This window comes from Canis aureus, chromosome 9, assembly GCF_053574225.1.
Source record: "Canis aureus isolate CA01 chromosome 9, VMU_Caureus_v.1.0, whole genome shotgun sequence".
Lineage (NCBI taxonomy): Eukaryota > Metazoa > Chordata > Mammalia > Carnivora > Canidae > Canis > Canis aureus.
This window is the reverse complement of record NC_135619.1, coordinates 2,726,745-2,749,216: the sequence shown is the minus strand read 5'-3', so window position 1 is coordinate 2,749,216 and position 22,472 is coordinate 2,726,745. Positions and strand designations below refer to the sequence as shown.

The window sequence follows — 22,472 nt, the reverse complement described above, 5'->3', positions numbered from 1 at the left end:
CATGGGTCAAGAAACTTTAACATGGCTAAACTAGAGGATACAAGAAATGTAGGCATACCAGTGGCCCACATGGGTATAGACAAAAACGAATACTTTTATTGACTATTATCCTACAAGTATATCCAGGCTGATCAATTCATAACACTGTTTTTGGTGACAAATAAATTACGCATTCAATAAATTATGCATTCATCATAACTGCGTACTGCCTAAATTATGGGACAAATTGAAGAACATGGCAAATACTTGTAGTAGAATGGTATCGATGATTCTGCTGTACTGCAATCAGGATGTGCTGTTGCCTTCAGCTTTCAAGTTTATCCTCTCAGAGTCCTCATTTGTTCCTCTGATTAAAGATTGCTTTTCTCCCCCATCAATCAGCATGTTCACGTTGGTATATGTGCAACATTTAGTGATTTCTGTTTTAGTTATTTCATTTGAAACATCATCTTACTTTTGGAATCCTAACTGCATGTTATGTTGAACATATATTTCTATTTTTTATAGTATTTATAATGGGTTCCTATTTCTGTCTTGTTGCTGTCTTAATCCACCTTCCTGTCTCTAGAATCAAGACCAAAGCCTAATGTAATCACTTTCAAAGCCAAGCATGAGGATTCAGCTTAATCCTAACTGCATGAATGTATAGTTGGCTTTCATATTTACGTATAATTAACTACATGTCCCTTTTGTGTTTTAGATTCTCCTGGAAAAGATCTTCACTGGGAGGTAAAGCTTTTGTATTTTTATTTTGAATTTTTAACTACAGATTGTATGAAATGCACATTGTTTTAATCATATTGTTTCAATACCCATCCAGTCTACCACTAAAGTGAAAGATTCTGTTCCTAATGAAGCAGTCGCAATGAGTGATAAACAAACACCCAGATCAGGTATATTTTACAGTACAAATATACCTGTGGAAAGATGTGCACTAAACTGTTGAAATGCCCATCGTCTTCTTATACCAAATTCTTCTTTGTGTGTGTGTGTGTGTGTGTGTGTGTGTGTGAGACAAATTTAATCGAAGGATGTGACATAAATAAGGTAGATGTCATTGCTGATATCCACGTTTGAACAAAAGATATTTACAAGCATAAGAAAAAGAGATTTTAAAAATGTAAGCTTTAGTTCAAGTTTCTACTTTTAAGTTTTGAAATCCTAATGTCCCTGGTTTGGAATTCCTTTACTTCTAAGGGGTTCCCAGAAGTTAATTATTAGACTCTAAGATTTTTCTGGTGTTCACCATACTTATTTGAATTCTGACTTTTACCCAGAGTAAAGCTTCACTTGCTAACATGTCAGTTGTGTTAAATGAAGTTAAAACTTCATTTCATCTTTGTGTTGTTATATTGATCATTTTAAGCCAAACACTTGTTCTGATTGTGTGTGTGTGTGTGTGGTGACTTTGATTATTAGAAATGTGGGACGGAATTAGTTGTATCTTAATATTTGGTAGACGCAATCTTTTAAAAAAGTAATTCTGAACCCTTTCAGCCTAGGGTCCTTTTCTACTATTTAAAAATTATTGAGAATTCCAAAGAACATCTGCTTAAGTGGGTTATATCTGTTGATATTTACAATCTTAGAAATTAAAACATTTAAAACACAAGGATACACAATCTCATGTTGTTAGCCATTAGAGCTGTGATCCACTGATCATGCGAGTTGTGATGCTATCACACATTTTATCTTTAGAAAACTTTATTGTACACTTAATAAGAAAATGAGAGTGAAAATGTCAAATAGCATTTAGTATGCTTGTGAAGATAGTTTTCACCTCTTGGATTTTGTGAATCGATGGATCTTGGGACTCTGGGGATTCTCAGATGACATGGGAGAACTGATTTAAACCATGTACAGGGTTCATGGATGCAAAATGATAAAGGGGCCCTTGTGATGAAATGGGCATTAAAGTTTCATTTCTGCATTTCTTGCTTTTTTGTTTCCCTTGTCTTAAAAGGTTTAAATCAGACCAATCTTGTTTACAAAGGGACAATAGTTTTGTTATATATTCATTTTCTGTTTCATGGCTGTTTCATGGCATTTTCTGTTTCTGTTTTTGGATCTCAGTGTGGACTGAGACTTATTTTGTTTTTACATGGAAAGGATTATATTACCCAAGTCTTTCATTTCTCATATAAATATGATATTTGTCCAAAAATTAAATTCTGAGGATGTTGGTGCATTGAGGAGAGACCATCTCATTATTATTAAAGTAGTACCATTCATCACAAGTTTTTTAAATCTCACGTCTTTAGAACACAAAATGCATATTTAAACATAAAATAAATGATTAGACATCAGTTTTGTTGCTAAAAACATTCAGACCTTGAAGACTCTTAATTATTAATGGACAGAGCTTTTATGGAATATAGAATATGTAATAGAGCTTGGTGAGTGAATTAAACTGTGTAATAACAGAGAATAAAAAAGAAAATGAGAGAGAGTTAAATTCATCTGTGTGAATGCCAAGTATAGGACATATAAAATATAATTAGCTACGAATGAGTAGTAAGTAGTGTGTCTGGGAGAAGAGCAGGCCTTGTGGCTGTTTCTCTAACAAAAGAATTTGTACAGATTTGTTAAGTTTGTATTGTTTACATTCTAATAAAGGAAACTTTGTTTTCAGATTTTTCTGATTGTGATTCTAGTTTGTCCCTCAGTAATGAGACTTGTCAAAGAACTGGGGATTTGAAAGTTGATAATAAATGCCCATTTGTATCACAACCAATGATCAAAAATGAGTCAGCATCCACAGAATTTGGACAGATGACCTTAATAGATAAAATATTAATATTGGAGCTATGTTTCAGTTAGAGAATTCTGTGCTCCATGGCCTGTGTGAATCACTGCTACTAGAAAACAGAGCAAAAAAGGTAAAGAATCAGAGAGAGTTCCATGTCCTCATGATTTCACCATAGTTCTGATTTTTCAAAAATAATTTTGTGGTAAAATTTACTTTGTGTTTACTCCTTTCATGCAACCTACCACCAAACAGAGCATCTTTCAACAAGACATTTTTGCATTCTTCCTCTAACCAAAGCCACATATAAATAAGAAAGAGAATTAGGAGAAAATAATTTCTTTTAGGCTCGTATTCAGCTTTCACTTGAGAGTGAGTAGCGGGATTAGATTTAGAATTTGGGGACCAGTTGGGAAAACTAGGTAGAGATGTAAAGATTGTTTACTCACAATGTAGTTTCTTAGCTTTATTTTTATAGCTCTAAATTCATAAGTATCGGTCACACTATATTCACTGTAACAAACAAAAGCACCTTCCCAAACAGAATATTAAAATATTTCCTATATTCTCTATGACTTTATTTTGGAGTTGACTTTCCCAGCAGTAATTGGAATCATTGAGAATTTACTACATAGTGTCCTCTTCTCAGCTGTGTAGGCATAGTCCATCTCCTTGTTTGATTATTTTTATTTTACTTTTTTAGAGAGTGTCAGAAAGTAAGGAGGGAGGGATGGGCAGAAGGAGAAAGAGAATCCCAAGCAGGATCCACACTCAGCACGGAGCCCACTGCGGGACTCAGTCTCTCACAACCCTGAGATCATGACCCAAGCTGAAATCAAGAGTTGGATACTTAACTGGCTGAACAACCCAGGTGCTGTTTTATTATTTTAAATGAGTAAAGAGTTCCCAAGGAATATTGGTTTTAAGTATCAAATATCATTTAAAAAGAATATATGGAAAGTCAGTTCTAATTCTACTAAGATTTTCAGTTGATTAACCACATCTAACATGTGTTCTACTTAATGTATCAGTTAATCCAGTGTCCTTTATCAGTCATATGATCACGTCTGTACTAACATATCGTATAATATTTTTTCACCCCTGTAGTTTTGTTATTTTCTTTCTTCTAGAATTAACTCATTTTCTAAAGATTTTCAGTTATCTCCAGGAGTAGTGAGTATAGGCTGTAAATCCAAGTGTATTGATCTATACAAGTGATTTGTTTGCTGTTACTTCTTTGTGAGCTTGGTAGATCCAAGAAACAGGACTTTAAAAAGAAAACACCTATAGGCTCCTGCACCACAGGAAAATGTGAAACAAAAACGATTACAAAGTACATGCAAGCAACATAAAACAGTTCATGTAAAATATATCTCTTTTCCCTTGATGCCAAGATGTTGTTGATTCACTTAATACAGATTTATTCTGTACTGAGCCCTGATGATTTTATATTCTGAATATTTCTGGAACCATTCTGTCAGTTCAGGTGTGTATCATCTTTGTTTTGCATTACACTTTCTAATTCATCTCCTGTCTTTGATCACAGTACCCCTCACACTCATCCCTTCCCACAGTATTTAGAGTGATCTGTCTCAAATGCATATATGACCGTGAACCACTGTTGAAAACATATTTATGTCCAGGCATCTTAAAATTACATACAAAGCTTTCATAATCTTGACTTCTGCCTAAGTCTTCATCTTTAGCCCTTTATACCGTCTGCCCTTATCTCTGGTATCCTGAACTGCTAGTGATGTCTTCCTCTGTAATCTCTCTATTTTAGACAAATATTTACCCTGTTGTGTGCTTCTCTACCTTGTCTTACTACAGCCTTGCATGCTCTCCCCATTTTCTGCCCTCTAATCCCTTTGAATCTGTCTGACGTCACTGTTGCAGTCTCAGTTTAGGCATTATGTCTAGGAAAGCTATTCCTGACACCTTACATCTACATGCTTCTTTAAACCCGGTCCCCTATCTATCACTTAGTGGGAACTCAGTAAGTAGTACTAAGTAACATAAAGACTGTTTACTTTCATAAGTACTAAGTAACATGAAGACTGAAAGATGATTTAAGAGATTGTCCCCTACAGGGATGCCTGGGCGGTTCATTCAGTTGAGTGTCCAACTCTTGATTTCAGTTCCAGTCATATCTCAGACTTGTGAGATGGAGCCCCGGGTGGAGCTCAGCACTGGGGGTGGAGCCCGCTCAAGATTCTCTCTCTCTCTCTCTCTCATCGAGATTGTCCCCTACAGTGTAGGAGCAAAAGAACTAGACACATAAAGAAGTAGTTTACAGTTCAGGTGGTGAAGGTGCACTAGAAAAAGCTGTAAGGTATTAAGGTAACCCCAAAGAAAGAGATGCATTTTTATCTGAGAAAGGATAGCCATAATCAAGGATGACTTTACACAGCAGTCTGAGTCCTAAAAGATGCAAGGAAATTTGTCAAGTAGTAGAGGAAAATAATTTCAGAAACGTTTACTTATTGGGCACATACACCCATAGGATGTATGTCCAGTGTATCCCAGAGGATATACACTGATAAAGACATGAAAAGTACTAATAATTTTGGAAATGATGAATAACGTTGTGGTTGAAGCTTCAGGTGTTGTTTAAGAGGTACTGTTACAAAGTAGAGAATAATCTCGTGATTTTATATGTTTCTACTGGATTTTAAACTTTTGTTTCTGATTGTTTTGTTCATGGATGTTAGTGGATGAATTTGTGAATGAATCTTGGAGATGTTTGTGTGCCTTTAACCTGGTGACGTTTAGTATTTCTCAAATGGTTTGTTGAAATTTTAGATAATTAGAAGTATTTCTTAAATATTCAGCTAAAGATGAATTTAAACTCTTCAGTGATAAATGATATTTTCTATTTTTATAGAGGTAATAGCTTTTATCTAACCATTCTAAGTAGTCCATTTTAACTAAATATATAGATTTGTCGTCAGAACCAGACTTAGAAGTGGCATCACAGCAAAAGCAAGAGCGAGAAAGGCCTGATAAAAGTGAAAATAACCACCCCCAGGTATGTAAAGCTTTAAATTTAAATTTCTGATTTTATATTGTTTTCCCTGCTTTTCTAATATTACATGTTTCAAGTGAAACTCTTTGAGTGGATATATTGAAGTCAATAGAGTATAATTTAATACTTAGTTTTTATAAAATTTTACGAGTTACAAAACTTAAAATGCTATGATCTTTAGTAACTAAGTTTAGCTAAACTTCATCCTTGGAATTTAGGCAAAAAAAAATCTTTTGAGACAAAAATAATTCTAAATATTCTTTGCTTCTTCTATTTTTGTAACTTCTTTACATGATAAAGAAGGTAGCATCAAATATTGAGTCATGTTTAAGCAGTTGAAATTATGAGCAGTATAACAATGATGACTACTGACTTAGACTCATGTACAAGGAGTGATTATTCTCAGTGGTTCAAAGTGTCTAGTTCTCTATTTCCAGTTACAAATGCCAAGATTAAAGATTTATTCTGCTTTGTGATCTCTGTGTAGTTGACTTGAGAGAATGGGGTCATGAAATCAGCACGATCGCCTATGTAAAATCACACCTTCCAGGATGGGACCTTTGTAGTTGGATTATAAACAATAACTCTTTCAGTTATTTCAGCATAGGAAATCCATATTATTAATATTTTTCTTATCCACTCTCAGTGGACATTACAATATATTAGAGCTGGATACAAGCAGATAATCTATAGCGATGTCTAACACTATCATAGTATATAATTTAAGCTAAAATATAGGAATTTATTTTTCTTTGATGTTAATTGATATTTGCCCCCCAGAAATGAGTTTGCCTATTATCTAGGTTTCAAACTTGTAAAAACTCCTGAAATGCATTGTCGGGGCTCACTCTTTAAGATACAAGGGAATAAAGTGTTTTTAAGTTTGTAACATTAAAAATCATCTGATTCATTTTTTGGTAGATGTAACTGTATTGAATTGTTTAGTTAAGAAAAACCTGACAAAATAGAAGTGAATGGATTTATGCTTTTCTTCTGTCCTCACTTCTTAGTTATAATCCAGTGACTTAGGAACAGCTAATAACTAAATTTTAATTATTTTCTATTTTTCTTTGTCCGTATTTGATTACCTAAGGATAAAATTATTTTACAAACATGTATCCTGGCTGAAAAGACATCTGAAAGCCAAACCAAGCAAATTAACATTCCACTTGTGCGACTGCAAAATATGGCTTGAGAACCAGAAATGAATATGGAATGTGATAGACAGGGTGATAGATCTGTACATTCAGAACATCCTCGTGTGCACAAGAAGTATGAGGAGATACAGATGAAACAAGGCAAATTAGATTGGAAAAATAATGTGAAACGCATGAGCAGAGAGTTAAAGCAGAAGATTGGTAAAACTTGTGAAAAGTACCAAATTATTACTCATCCTAAGTTAGAACCACTATGTGGTAATTCTAAAGAAACAGACTTAAAGGAAATACCTCCTAATGTGACAAAAGTTACACTTGATTGTGAGGAAAAAGATGAATTTGGAGTGTCTGTCTCTGTAGTACCTCAGGCCTTTCCTGAACAAAAAGAGCCTATTCTCGAAAATGCTATTCTCTCTCATTCATACTCTGGGTCCCCAGACTATGCTTGCCAGTCATCTTCTAAGCTTTCTTCCCATGAAAATGATAACAAACCAGGTGAGCATGTTTTTAACAAAAATGAGAGTCTTGATAGCGATCCAGAAAATAAAAAAGTAAGGAACCCACTAGTTACATTTGAAGTGAAAGAAGACCAAGAGTTTGACATGCAGATGGCCAAAAGTTTGAACCAAAATACCACCAATAGTAAATTAGACACTGGATATATCCCTCCATATAGTGACCCAGAAAGCCTTTTTGATTTGCGGCTTGCCCACTCCAATGTGGCGAAACAAATGATTCAGAAGAAAAGGCATGATACTTCTGCTATTACAAACACTTACAAGAAAACAAAACCAATACAAGACTCTTTCCAGAAGCCATTAGATGCAGATAATGACAGTACTAATAACTATAAAAGTACGGAACCTGCATTAGAAAATGTGAGTTCTTCACCACGTCCTTTCAGAACATCAAAAGTATATCAAAAAGAAGAATGACAGCAAGATATGCAAAATCTGCAAAGGTTTAAGAATGAGAAAGGCATGTTACAAGTAGAACTCCTGGCTTTGGAAAAAGAGAAAGTTGAACTTCAAAAAGAGGTAGAGAGATTCACTTTGCTGCTGCTCTTTTGATTTTTTTGTCTTTGTCAATTATCTGAGCCATTTTGATTTTCCACTTAAGAAAAAAGCTCATGTATAAAATGGGGTCATCTGAATATATAATTGTGTTCAGAAATAATATTATTTCTGCTATCTAAATGATAGGAATGCAGGAAAACATAAGATATGTGTTCCTTAAGTTTCTTTCAGTTTCCCAAGTGGCGTGTGAACTGGGAAGCTCTTTTCGCTATGCACCCTGTGACCTCATGAACCAGAGTAACCATAGAGAAAATTGCTTTAAAAATGCGATTATCTTGGGGCGCCTGGGGGGCACGGTCAGTTGAGAGTCCTAGTCTTGTTTTTGGCTTGGGTTGTGATGTCAGGGTTGTGAAGAGGAGCCCCACGTCAGGCTCTGTGCTCAGCATGGAGTCTGCTTGAGTTTCTCTCTCCTGCTGTGCCTCTCTCATGCTATCAGTCTTGTTCTCTAAAATACATAGATCTTTAAAAAATATATCATAATATCTAGGATTTTTATCTATTGGCTTAAATATAAGTTGCACTTCTATAAACAATAAAATGGAAAAGAAGTTGGGATGCCTGGGTGGGTGGCTCACCTGTTGAGTGTCTGCCTTTGGCTCAGGGTATGATCCCGGGATCTGGGATTGAGTCCCACATCAGGTTCCCTGCATGGAGCCTGCTTCCCCCTCTGCCTGTGTCTCTGCTTCTCTGTGTGTGTGTCCCTGATGAATAAATAAATAAAATCTTTAAAATAAATGAATACATAACATGAAAAAGAAGCAATAACTAAGGGAAGGGATATAAACAAATATTTCATCTAAACCAATCTATTTATTGCTTCTGTTTATTGCTTCAGTATGTATAGTCTTCTCTGCTTTCCTCAAACTCTTGGAACTTCAAATTCCAACACGACCACTTTTTGAGATATTTTTAAGAACAAATATTTGCATTATCACCAGTTTTTTTCTCCCATGTTTTTAAAAACAGACTCCTTTTTTTCTTTTAGGATTTATTTATTTACTTACTTACTTATTTATTTACTTATTCATTTGAGTGTGTGAGCAGGGTGAAAGGGGTAGAGGGAGAGAGAAAGGGAGAGAAGCAAACTCCCCAGTGAGCGTGGAGCCTGAAGCGGAGCTCAATCCCATGACCAGGAGATCATGACCTGAACTGCAATCAAGAGCTGGAGGCCCAACTAACTGTGCCACTCAGGCATCTCCTCTACATTAAAAAAAAAAAATTTTTTTTTTTTTTTTTTAGATTTTATTTGACACCGAGAGAGAGAACACAAACGGGAGCAGGTGTAGGAGGGAAAGGGAGAAGCAAACTCCTGGCGGAGCAGGAAGCCTGATGCACGGGTCTTGATCCCAGATCCCGGGGATCTTGACCTGAGCCAAAGGCAGATGTTTAACTGACTGAGCCACCCAGGTGACCACGTGTGTGTGTGTGCATGTGTGTGTGTGTATACACATATATGTGTTTGTTTAATCATCACTCTCAGGTGTTTTTGTTGAATCAAACCTTTACATTTTGTTTAATAAAGTATGATATATTTTGACACATACGACTTTTATCATGTAGGTAGCATAGATTTTCAGCAAACCTTCAGTATTTGACTCTAAGGGAGAAAACTGATGTTTGAGGTGAAAAATAAACAAAATCTAGAGATATCCTCCTTTAAAATAAAAATTAGCTAAGCGCCTCATCCCCAATTAAGGTATTAAATTACTGTGCCAAAGTCACACTTTTAGCATAGCTGATTAATAAACTTGTTGGGTCATTTATTTGATTCAGCATCAAGGAATTGTATCATCTCTTTGATGCTAGGTAATGCCACTTTAGGAACTTTGGACAAATCATGTAACCTTTTTTGGTTTTATTCCCATTATCAATAGAAAATGGGATTAAAGTTGATAATTACTTTTATATTTTATATACTATAAAATTTTATATACTATAAAATTTTATGGTTATGGAATGTGAAATTTGGGGAGCATTACTCATTTCCCAAAATTCTACACTAATATTAGTTTTGCTCCTTTTATGTTGTGGTGAACTTTGGTTCACATATTTTAATGAACACTGTGACTTTTTTGATAGCCCTGGGATCCAAATGAAAAAAAGAATTATAGGGCAGGTATATTTTTAACTGTTTGAGGAACCTCCACACAGTTTTCCAGAGTGGCTGCACCAGTTCACATTCCCACCAACAGTGTAAGAGGGTTCCCTTTTCTCCGCATCCTCTCCAACATTTGTGGTTTCCTGCCTTGTTAATTTTCCCCATTCTCACTGGTGTGAGGTGGTATCTCATTGTAGTTTTGATTTGTATTTCCCTGTTGGGGATTTACCCCAAAGATACAAATGCAATGAAACGCCGGGACACCTGCACCCCGATGTTTCTAGCAGCAATGGCCACGATAGCCAAACTGTGGAAGGAGCCTCGGTGTCCAACGAAAGATGAATGGATAAAGAAGATGTGGTTTATGTATACAATGGAATATTACTCAGCTATTAGAAATGACAAATACCCACCATTTGCTTCAACGTGGATGGAACTGGAGGGTATTATGCTGAGTGAAGTAAGTCAGTCGGAGAAGGACAAACATTATATGTTCTCCTTCATTTGGGGAATATAAATAATAGTGAAAGGGAAAATAAGGGAAGGGAGAAGAAATGTGTGGGAAATATCAGAAAGGGAGACAGAACGTAAAGACTGCTAACTCTGGGAAACGAACTAGGGGTGGTAGAAGGGGAGGAGGGCGGGGGGTGGGAGTGAATGGGTGACGGGCACTGGGTGTTATTCTGTATGTTAGTAAATTGAACACCAATAAAAAAAAATTATAAAAGGCAGTTGGGGAAAGAATAGCTCAGTGCAGAAATGGAAAGCTTCGTCTTTGTTCCTGGAGCATCACAATGTCACATCCTTTGAATCTGTTGGTGTAAGCAAAATCCAGATGGTAAAGACGGAAGAGGACAGATTTTTTGTGTCTTTTTATTTCTTTGTATCTGCTGGTCAGATGGGGTGAAGTTGGGAATGTTAGGTGGCAAAGTGTAGATATGAACACAAAATTAAGAAAGTCCTTTTTGGAATTCTGGAAAATTATGTTGTTCTATTCCAACAGAAATGAAGCAGAATTTCCAAAAATTGCAATTACAGGTAATGATAAAGTTAAGTGCAAGATAGTTTTATTGATTAAAATTACATTAAAGAGTCAAATGATACAATTAATGAAAAAAGTTCTTTTTAATGAATGAAGTTGTAACTATCAAATTTCCATTCAAGACTGGAAAAGAAAGGAAGCAGCACACGAGTAATAAAATGGAAGGAGCAGAAAACATATATGCTGCTGCTGCTGCTGCTGCTGCTGCTGCTGCTCCTGCTCTTGGTACTGCTCTTGCTGTTGCTGCTGCTGCTGCTGCTCCTGCTGCTGGACTAATTCAACAAAGAAAGACTGGAGAAACTGATAACCACCTGTTTCCTACTACGCAGAATGAAGATTCTGATAGGTAAGCCTATAGCAATATTTAAACAGTAGATAATTATTATTTTTCTATAAAACAAATTCTGTTTGGAGCTAATCATGTTTAACACATTTTATATTTTTAGTAGAGATATTCCACCCAGGGTGCTAAACAGAAAAAGGCAAAGACCGGTAAGGTATCAAATTGTTTTGCAGGCATAGTGATAAATACTTAACTAAAAAAAAAAAATAACCTAGGTTAGCAAATGTAAGGAAAAAGTCATTCTCATACACTGTTGTTAGGTGAAAATTGTCAGATCCGTTGCACCTGAGTGGCTAAGTGGTTGAACGTCTGCCTTTGGCTCAGGTTGTGATCTCGGGGTCGTGGGATCGAGTCCTGCATCAGGCTTCCCATGAGGAGCCTGCTTCTCCATCTGCCCATGTCTCTGCCTCACTCTGTGTCTCTCCTGAATAAATAAATAAAAATCTTTAAAAGAGAGAGAGAGGAAGAAAATTGACAAATCCTTTCTGAAGAGTGATGTAGCAGTGCATTTCAAATTTCACATATGCTGTCCCTATATCCCAACGGCTTCATTGCCAGGAGTAGATCCTATAGGAAAACATGACTTGTGTCAACACTTAGACACACATATTCTAAGAACATTTATTATATATTATTATATTTATAAAACATGACAGATATATTAAGAATACTTACATAAACATGTTACATATATATGTTAAGATTATCTATCAAAAACTTGGAGGGAGTCTAACTCTCCATCCATAAGGAAGTAAGTTTTCACACCTATAAAATAATGCAGCATGTAACTATCTGAGAAAATGAATTTAGGTCTGCAGGGTTTTGATTGTTTAACAAATTTAAAATTTTTAATTTTTATTTTTATTTATTCATGAGAGACAGAGAGAGAGAGAGAGAGAGGCAGGCAGAGACACAGGCAGAGGGAGAAGCAGGCTCCATGCAGGGAGCCTGATGTGGGACTCGATCCCGGGCCTCCAGGATCACACCCTGGGCTGGAGGCAGGCGCTAAACTGCTGAGCCACCCAGGGATCCCCCAAAGTATATTTAAAGTGTTTGGTTTGATGTCTTACAATAACTTTAGAATACTTTTAATATCTGCTGAGTTGCAAAGGGAAGTTACCTGCTACACTGGCACTCTACCTTATTACCAACAAAACTGCTAATTATTAGGTTTTTGGTTTTGGTTCCCAATGCACGAGTGCTCAAATGTTGGACTCTCAAATTGATCTGAATATTATTACGAAGAGATTTCACATGGCAACTTGTCCCATATTCTGTATAAACATTTGATCCCTATGCTGTAAACCAAGAGGTTGTTAATGCAGTGAATCTTCTTTTTCAGGCACTTTGCATACAGGCTATTATTTTTCCTTTAAAAATGTTTTTAAGATTATTTATTTGAGAGAGAGAGTGTGTGAGTGCAGGGAGCGGCAGAGGCAGAGGGAGAAGCGGGGAGCCTGAAGTGGGGCTGATCCCGGGACTCCAGGGTCATGACCTGAGCCGAAGGCAGACGCTTTACCAACTGAGCCAACCAGGCACCCCTTATTCTTCCATTTTAAAGAGCATATATTTCAACATGCACCACATCAAATTTTTCAATAGTGACTTCATATTATATAATCTTTGAAAATTCACTTTCCATTAATTCTAAACACAGTGGATCTATTAAAACATAAGTCAGATTATGTCCTCCTCTGCTCAAAACCTAATGGCCTCCCATTCACTCAAGTTCTTTCTAATAGCTACAAGGCCTTATGTGACTTGTTCATCTCGGGTCCCTCCCTATCCTTTCCTCCCTCTGTCTCTCTGATTTGAACTACTTTCTATCCCTTTCCTTCTGTTCAGCCACACTTGAATTTCTCACTATTCTTACCCCCCACCCTCATTATAAACACTTCAGGCATACCTCTGTACTTGCTATAAACTCTCTGTGGAGTGCTTTTCTCTCAGGTATCCTCATGGCTTACTCCTTGCTCCCTCTTTTTCTCCCTGGTTTTTGCTTCAAGGTCACTTTCTCAGCAAGGCCCTTCTTGGTTTATCCTGACTAGTATTTCGACCACCCCTTCTGCTACAACACATTGAAATTTGATTTCTCTGCTTTAGTTTTTCTCCTCTCATACTGTGTAGTTTGCCTAGGTAGTTTATTGTTACTATGTTTACTATCCTCGTGAGTAGGGTTTTTTTCTGTTCATGGCCGTGTCCTCAGTGCTTAGAGAACATTCTAGCATATATAGTGCTATTCAATAAATGTTTGTTGAGTGAATGGAGTTTAACTAAACCGTGTGTATTGTTTTTAACATAATACCAATTCTCACTTAAACAGAAAGAACGGTTGGCATGGGTCCATTCTGACAATTTAACCTGTCTGTTATCTGCATTTTGTGGATTATTTGGGCCTAATCTTGTGGTTACTTGCTACTTATTCTTTTACTGGTATTTATGTTAGTTTTAATTTTTTTTTTTTATTTATGATAGGCACACAGTGAGAGAGAGAGAGAGGCAGAGACACAGGCAGAGGGAGAAGCAGGCTCCATGCACCGGAAGCCCGACGTGGGATTCGATCCCGGGTCTCCAGGATCGCGCCCTGGGCCAAAGGCAGGCGCCAAACCGCTGCGCCACCCAGGGATCCCTATGTTAGTTTTAATTATAGTAGAATGGAACAAAGGAAGAGCAAACTTCTTTATGTTTCATTAAGGAAAATGAAATATGGTGGTAAATTATTATAGGACTTTAAACATTTTTGCCAGAGGATATGAGCCCTCAATATCTGAAATATAAAGGTGAAGTCGGAATTTACTGCTGACTAATAAGAGGGAGCTATGCTGGCCACTTACAGTCTTTTCTGACAGAGTAGTCTTCGCTTTCTATATACAGTTTCAGGAAAAGTGGAGTTTAAGACTTGGGAGACTTTCAGAGAATTAAGTGGTTTGTCATCATCTGAAGCCACCATGGTAATTTGGGTAAGACTGTTGTTGATTGGTTGGCACTCAAGGCATGCGTATTGGAGTGATTTTGTCCCACATTGGCTATACATCATGAGGGAGAAGCTGACATTGGTTGGCTAGTGAGTGAGGACAGATGGCATTGATCATTACAAACATTTAAAACTGGTTCTGATGGGTTCTCGTTACCATGGCTGCATGTTAGCATTCCCCCGCCAACATAACTGTGAGGTGTCTTTAACCAGTTGTTTTCTATTTAAAAGTTGCTTCTATTAACTGTTTTCAAAATGAAAGCTATTTCGTATCCATAATTACAGATTTACTTCTGAAATTTGGGTCGAGAAGAATTGTTTAATAATTGCTTTCAGGAAGATCCATCTTTTTTGGATGTTTAATTTAACTAGAAGAGTTATCTGTATGGCAGTTTTAAAACAGTAATTGCTGGTTTTGTTTTTGTTTTCAGTGCCCTAAAGTTATTCAACCGATAATCTCCTATGGGAAAATTCAGTCTTTTTGTAAATTTACATAGCTATATGCTCATAATATTTTCTTGCATGCATTTAGTCCATGAAAAAATATATATAATTTTCTGTTGGTAAATCTAGCTTTTTGTATTAGGATTAGATACTAGGCTAAAAGTATGCACAAGTTACCAAAACATTTTCTTTTTCTTTGTCCCTTTAAAATTATTTTTAAAAATGTATTTATTTGAGAGAGAGAGAGAGAAAGAAAGAAAGAAAGAAAGAGTGAGCAAGTGGGGAGAGAGAGAAAGAGATGGAGAGAGGATCTCAAGCAGACCTGGGGGTGATTCCACGACCTTGAGATCATGACCTGAGCCAAAACCAAGTCAGACACTTAAACTGACTAAGCCCTTCCAGCTATTCATTAAACTTCTCATTTTGTTTATGTAGTGTATTCCTCATTTTATTGAATTAACTGTTTTTTAAAGATTTTATTCATTTATTTTAGCAAGAGAAAGTGTGTGAGCTAGGGGGGAATAGCAGAGGGAGAGGGACACTGTGCTGAGTGTAAGCCTGATGCAGGGCTCAATCTCATGACCCTGAGATCATAGCCTGAGATGAAATCAAGCGTCAGACACATAATTGCCTGACCCACCCAGGCACCCCTGAATTGGCTTTTTGTGTTTTCTGGTAGCTCCTTGAATTTCCTTAAGACTGAGATTTTGAAATCTTTCTTGGATAAATTACAGATCTCCACGTGTCTGAGATTGATTACAGGAAGATTATTGTAATCCTTTGTTGGTGTCATATTTCCTTGATTTTGTCATATCCTTTTGCATTGCTGTCTTTGCCTTTGAAGTAGCAGTCACCTCCTCCAGTCTTTAATGACTACCGCTCCCATGTGTCCAAACCTGATTGTTTTGCTCTGGTGATGTGCTAGAACTTCTCTACAGGAAAGCTGGTTTTCCATGAAGACTCTCTACCCCCATGGGTGATTATCTAAGTGTTTTCCAGGGGCTCCCAGATGGTGGCTGTGAGGGTGAGGGTGGCGCCAATTTATGGGCTTTTGCTGGATCCACAGCTGGGTGTGTAGTGCGTATGCCTGTTACCCGATGCATGGGCAGATGAGACTTTTCCTCCATGCCTTGGTGAATGGCACTTGATTCCACAGGTCCTACACAGGCAGTTTTGTCCCCACAAATGACATTGTATCATAATTGTATATGTGTATTTCCTTGCATATGGTTGCACTTCATAACTGTTCTATGAATTAATAAATGAATTCAGATGGGTAACAGATGTTTACAAAAAATTTTTTCATTCCTTACCAGTAAAATTATTAGAAAATATTGGCTTTCTAATGGATATTTTAACTGGATTTTTGTTTTAAGTAATGATCCTGGTTTGTCTATCATGGAAATAAAGAAAGATAAAAATGTAAAGTGGGCATCAAAAGCATCTGTGATTACACCAGGCTTTGAGGAGGCCGATTCCCTAACTGGTAGTCTACTACGAGTGAGTAATGACAACAGTCTAAGTGAAATGGATCAGGATGAAAGAAGGTAAAATCCCATAAATTCTTTATTTCCCTCTGAAGGAACGTTAACTATGATTATTATATAAGTAAAACACTGTAATATAGTGTCGTACAGGCTGAGGGAAGAAATACTCAAGTATATCAAAAACACCACTTGAAAGGTTAGGATGAGGAGGAGTGACTTTTTTTTTAAGATTTCATGTATTTATTTGTGAGAGACAGAGAGAGAGAGGCAGAGACATAGGCAGAGGCAGAAGCAGGTTCCCTGTGGGGAGCCCAAAGTAGAACTCGATCCCAGGACCCCCAGATCAGGATATGAGTTTTGTGGTAAGAGGTTGTTTATTTAGAGTCAGTTCCACCGTGCAGTATTCTCATATAATTGAATATTCAGATACTATCCTTCATCGATTGAAAAAAATATATATATATATATAAAATAGTAAATATACAGACACATAGGCGATTCTGAATAGAACTAATCATTTCTTGATAGGTTTTAAGGTATTCAGTACCTTTGACAGTATCATGAATAGCTATGATTTTGTGAGGGGCTTTGGAGTATCTGATTATATTAAGTTAATATTTGTTTAGGTTCTGGGGAAAGGGGAATGGTTTTGTTTATTTACAATATGTTTATTTACAATTGAAAAACTATTCATCTATCATAGATTATTACTTTTGGATTATAAAGTTCTAAATTACAAGAGCCACGGTTACTGTACCAGCAGCATCATTGACACATATTGTGTGCTTCATGAGTAATTGTTGAATCCATGAATAAACATTTGAATGAGTAAAGGAATGCCCATTAATGAACTTCTTTAGACGAATTAAATCTTCAGTTTATTGAAAGTAGATTTTCAGTACTGCCTAGGTATGAAGTGTTTTAATTAAAAAATGTGTGTGGGATGCTGGGGTCGCACAGCAGTTGAGTGTCTTGCCTTGGGCTCAGGGCGTGATCCTGGGGTCCGACACCAGGCTCCTTATGGGGGAGCCTGTTTCTCCCTCTGTATGTCTCTGCCTGTCTCTCTCTGTGTGTCTCTCTAGTGAAGGAATAAATAAATAAAATCTTTTTAAAAAATTAAAAATTAAAAATGTATGTGAGATTCGTAAATTATTTCTAGAATAATTATAGCTAGAAATGGAATAATACTATAGATTCAATTGGTATCACATTACTTAGAAATACTTAACTTACTTTTACCACATATTTTAAAACACATGTTTGGAAGGGACATTTCCTAGACTTGAGTTCTGGGTGGTCTGCTCCTACCAGGTGTATGGGCTTGGGGAAGTTCCTTAGAATTTCTGTGCCTCATTTGCTTCCTGTGAAAAGATACCCAGTATAATTGCCTACTTCATACGGTTTGTGTAAGGCCTAAAAACCCTTTAGGATATGTAAACTGTCCCAAATAATGCATAGTAGTTGCACAGTAAAACTTCAAAACACTAATATCACGATTATTTAAAAAGGGCTTATGTCATTAAAAAAACTTAGTTTGCACTTTCCAAATTGATTTAGTGAAAACTTGTTTTTATTGAAAATGACAACAAAAAATGTGGTATATTTACCCCTATCAAATAATGTAAGTAACATGATTTTCCTTTACTTTTGCAATTTTGATCTAAATTTAATACTTTGTTAATATTGCTATTAATATTGCTTAGATATGCTTTAAATATTCTTTGTATTTTAAGTATTTAATATTTTCCTGAAAAGAATCCTTCCTCTTTTTAGACCTGCAAAGAAAACATCTAAGGAAAAGAACAAGGTAGACAAACAAAATATATAATTCTATTTCATTTATGATATATTTTTATTATAATTCTATTTCATTCATGATATATTTTTATTATATTATTTTGATATTTCATATTTATCAGAAACATTATTCCATGGTAAAAAAAATTACTTTATGAAACGCATAGTGAAAAAATGAAAATTTTCCTTTGTTGTATAGACATCTGCTGTGAAAAAATTATTCAGAAACACCAATTATTGATAAAGGTCTTTTTGATAAAAATCAGTTCTTTTAAAAAGTACCTATGTTTTTGCTTTTATAAAAAGATGGATATTTATCATCTTTCTACACTTAGTATATTTTATAAATATTTGGATGACATTTTGAAATAGTATTATTTATTTGTAGGTCAAAAAGCAAGTGAATTCTGCAGAGCGTCTTGATGACGAGCATCTTGATGACTTAACTCAGTCATCTGAAGCAGCTTCAGAGGATTGCAAGTTGCAATACTCTGATCATAAGAGTTCCCTGTTGCTCATTGAACTTGGCATGGATTGTAAAGGTAGGGCCGTCGTATAAATATAAAGCCTTTTTCTGTATATATGGTTGTAGTAATATGTGCACATCTCGTCTAGCGCTGCGCCACACAACACTGAGGAGTTATAGAGCTACTCATCTCAGAAGTATGTTTTATATTAAAATAGAGAACTATTGAATACTCTCAGCCAAAGAACTATAATTTCCATTGTGGTTGTCCACGTGGGAATGGCACACTTGATGTGTTTGTGAACTCTGCTTCTCTTCTGTGTCTTCACCCAAGGTCAGGTTACCATTATTTTTCTCCTAGATTACTGAGCTAACCTCAGGACTGTTTTCCCTGCCATTCCACCTCTCAGGATCTTGGTGTACACTGCAACCATAATTACTATACATTTTTAAAAGTTTACATTTCATCACGTTACCCCCTTGCTTAAAGCTTAGCTATTAGTACTTAATGCTATGAGGTGAAAGACCAAGGGCCACTAGCTTCATTCATCTTGTATGGTTTCATATCCATCTTTCCATCCATGTCTCAGCCACTGTCTTAGATGGTTTTTCATATAATAGAGGCTTTCTTTCTCCAACAGCCCTAGTTAGGTAAACTGCACGTGTATGAAGTATATAATTTGATAGTTTTGTCATATATATACACATGTGAAACCATAACTGTAATTTAGACAGTTAACATATCCATCACTCTTAAGTCTCCTGTCTCTTCATATTGCCTTATTATGAAACTGCCAAATTGTTTTCTAAAGTCATTGTACTATTTTCTAAACCCACCAGCAGTGTGTGAGGGTTTCTAACTCCTCCATCTATATTTATCAGTACTTAGTATGATCAGTTTTTTAATCGTAGCCATGGATGGGTATGGTGTATATATGTATACACACACACACATAAATACATATATATGTGTATAAATATATACATTTATGGCTGTAATATACATTTCCCTAATAACTGATAATGTTGAGCTTATTTAACATCTGTATATCTTCATTGAGCTGTCAAAATTTTTGTCATTTAAAAAGTTAGGTTTATTTCTTATTTGTCGAGTGTTGATAAATCTTTGTTTTTGTTTTTGATATCTTATTATTTTTTTAAATTGGAGTTCAATTTGCCAACAGATAGCATAACACCCAGTGCTCATCCCATCAAGTGCCCCCCCTCAGTGCCCATCACCCAGTCACCCCAACCCCTCGCCCACCTCCCTTTCCACCATGCTGTGTTTGTTTCCGAGAATTAGGAGTCTCTCATGTTCTGTCACCGTCCCTGATATTTTCACTCATTTTCTCTCCTTTCCACTTTATTCCCTTTCACTATTTTTTATATTCCCCAAATGAATAAGACCATATAATGTTTGTCCTTCTCCGATTGACTTACTTCACTCAGCATAATACCCTGCAGTTCCATCCATGTCGAAGTAAATGGTGGGTATTTGTCGTTTCTAGTGGCTGAGTAATATTCCATCGTATACATAGACCACATATTCTTTATCCTTTCATCTTTCGAAGGACACCAAGGCTCTTTCCACAGTTTGGCTACTATACATTGCTGCTATAAACATTGGGGTACAGGTGTCCCGGCGTTTCACTGCATCTGGATCTTTGGGTAAATCCCCAGCAGTGCAACTGCTGGGTCATAGGGTAGATCTATTTTTAAGTCTTAGAGGAATCTTCACACAGTTCTCCAGAGTGGCTGTGCCAGTTCACATTCCCACCAACAGTGTAAGAGGGTTCCCTTTTCTCCGCATCCTCTCCAACATTTGTTGTTTCCTGCCTTGTTAATTTTCCCCATTCTTACTGGTGTGAGGTGGTATCTCATTGTGGTGGTTGTTTCTTTTTCCCTGATGGCCAGTGATTCGGAGCATTTCCTCATGTGCTTGTTGGCCATGTCTATGTCTTCCTCTGTGAAAATTCTGTTCATGTCTTTCGCCCATTTCATGATTGGATTGTTTGTTTCTTTGCTGTTGAATTTACTACGTTCTTTATAGATCTTGGATACTAGCCCTTTATCTGATAGGTCATTTGCCAATATCTTCTCCATTCTGGAGGCTGTCTTTTAGTTTTGTTGACTGTTTATTTTGCTGTTCATTTTTGCTTTGGTTTCTCTTGCCTTCATGGATGTATCTTGCAAGAAGTTGCTGTGGCCAAGTTCAAAAAGGGTGTTGCCTGTGTTCTCCTCTAGGATTCTGATGGATTCCTGTCTCACATTTAGATCTTTCATCCATTTTGAGTTTTTCTTTGTGTATAGTTTAAGAGAATGGTCTAGTTTCATTGTTATGCACGTGACTGTCCAGTTTTCCCGGCACCATTTATTGAAGAGACTGTCTTTTTTCCAGTGGATAGTCTTTCCTGCTTTGTCGAATATAACTTGACCATAGAGTCGAGGGCCCATTTCTGGATTCTCTATTCTTTTTCATTTTCCTAGGTGTCTGTTTTTGTGCCAGTACCACACTGTCTTGATGATCACAGCTTTGTGGTACACCCTGAAATCTGGCACTTTGATGCCCCCAGCTCTGGTTTTCTTTTTTAATATTCCCCTGGCTATTCGGTGTCTTTTCTGATTCCATACAACTCTTCCGATGATTTGTTCCAACTCTCTGAAGAAAGTCCATGGTATTTTGATAGGGATTGCATTAAATGTATAAATTTCCCTGGGTACCATTGACATTTTCCCAATATTCATTCTTCCAATCCATGAGCATGTCATATTTTTCCATCTCTTTGTGTCTTCCTCAATTTCCTTCAGAAGTGTTCTGTACTTTTGAGGGTAGAGATCCTTTACCTCTTTGGTTAGGTTTATTCCTAGGCATCTCATGGTTTTGGGTGCAGTTGTCAATTGGATTGACCCCTTAATTTCTCTTTCTTCAGTCTCAGTGTATAGAAATGCCCCTGATTTCTGGACATTGATTTGGTATCCTGCCACACTGCTGAATTGCTGTATGAGTTCTAGCAGTCTTGGGGTGGAGTCTTTTGGGTTTTCTATGTACAGTATCATGTCAACCACAAAGAGGGAGCGTTTGACTTCTTCTTTGCCAGTGTGAATGCATTTTATTTCTTTTTGTTTTCTGATTGCTGAGGCTAGGACTTCTAGTACTCTGTTGAATAGCAGTGGTGAGAGTGGACATCCGTGTCTTGTTCCTGATCTTAGGGGTAAGGCTCCCAGTGCTTCCCCATTGAGAATAATATTTGCTGTGGGCTTTTCATAGATGGCTTTTAAGATGCTGAGGAATGTTCCCTCTATCCCTACACCCTGAAGAGGTTTGATCAGGAATGGATGCTGTAGTTTGTCAAATGCGTTCTCTGCCTCTATTGAGAGGGTCATATGGTTCTTGTTTTTTCTCTTCTTGATATGATCAATCACATTGATTGCTTTACGAGTGGTGAACCAGCCTTGCATCCCAGAGATAAATCCTACTGGGTTATGGTGAATAATCTTCCTAATGTATTTTTGGATCCTATTGGCTACTATCTTGTTGAGCATTTTTGCATCTGTGTTCATCAGGCTTATTCTCTCTACCTCTCCTTTTTGGTGGGGTCTTGGGTTTTGGAATTAAGGGGATGCTGGCCTCATAGAATGAGTTTGGAAGTACTCCATCTCTTTCTATCTTTTGGAGCAGCTTTAGTAGACTAGGTATTGTTTCTTCTACAAATGTTTGATAGAATTCCCCTGGGAAGCCATCTGGCCCTGGACTTTTGTGTCTTGGGAGGTTTTTGATGATATCTTCAATTTCCTCCCTGGTGTTTGGCCTTTTTGG

At 36.7% G+C, this 22,472-nt stretch overlaps 1 protein-coding gene across 1 annotated transcript in view; it reads left to right on the top strand.

Moving 5' to 3' along the window:
• Window positions 1-7,282: 7,282 nt before the first annotated feature.
• Window positions 7,283-22,472, top strand: part of LOC144320225 (ankyrin repeat domain-containing protein 26-like) — a 77,706-nt gene continuing 62,516 nt past the window's right edge. The window contains 5 exon segments of the mRNA XM_077908485.1: window positions 7,283-7,965; window positions 11,267-11,490; window positions 16,282-16,452; window positions 18,166-18,199; window positions 18,578-18,731. Coding sequence (XP_077764611.1) covers window positions 7,873-7,965; window positions 11,267-11,490; window positions 16,282-16,452; window positions 18,166-18,199; window positions 18,578-18,731 — 676 coding nt within the window. The 5' untranslated portion in view covers window positions 7,283-7,872.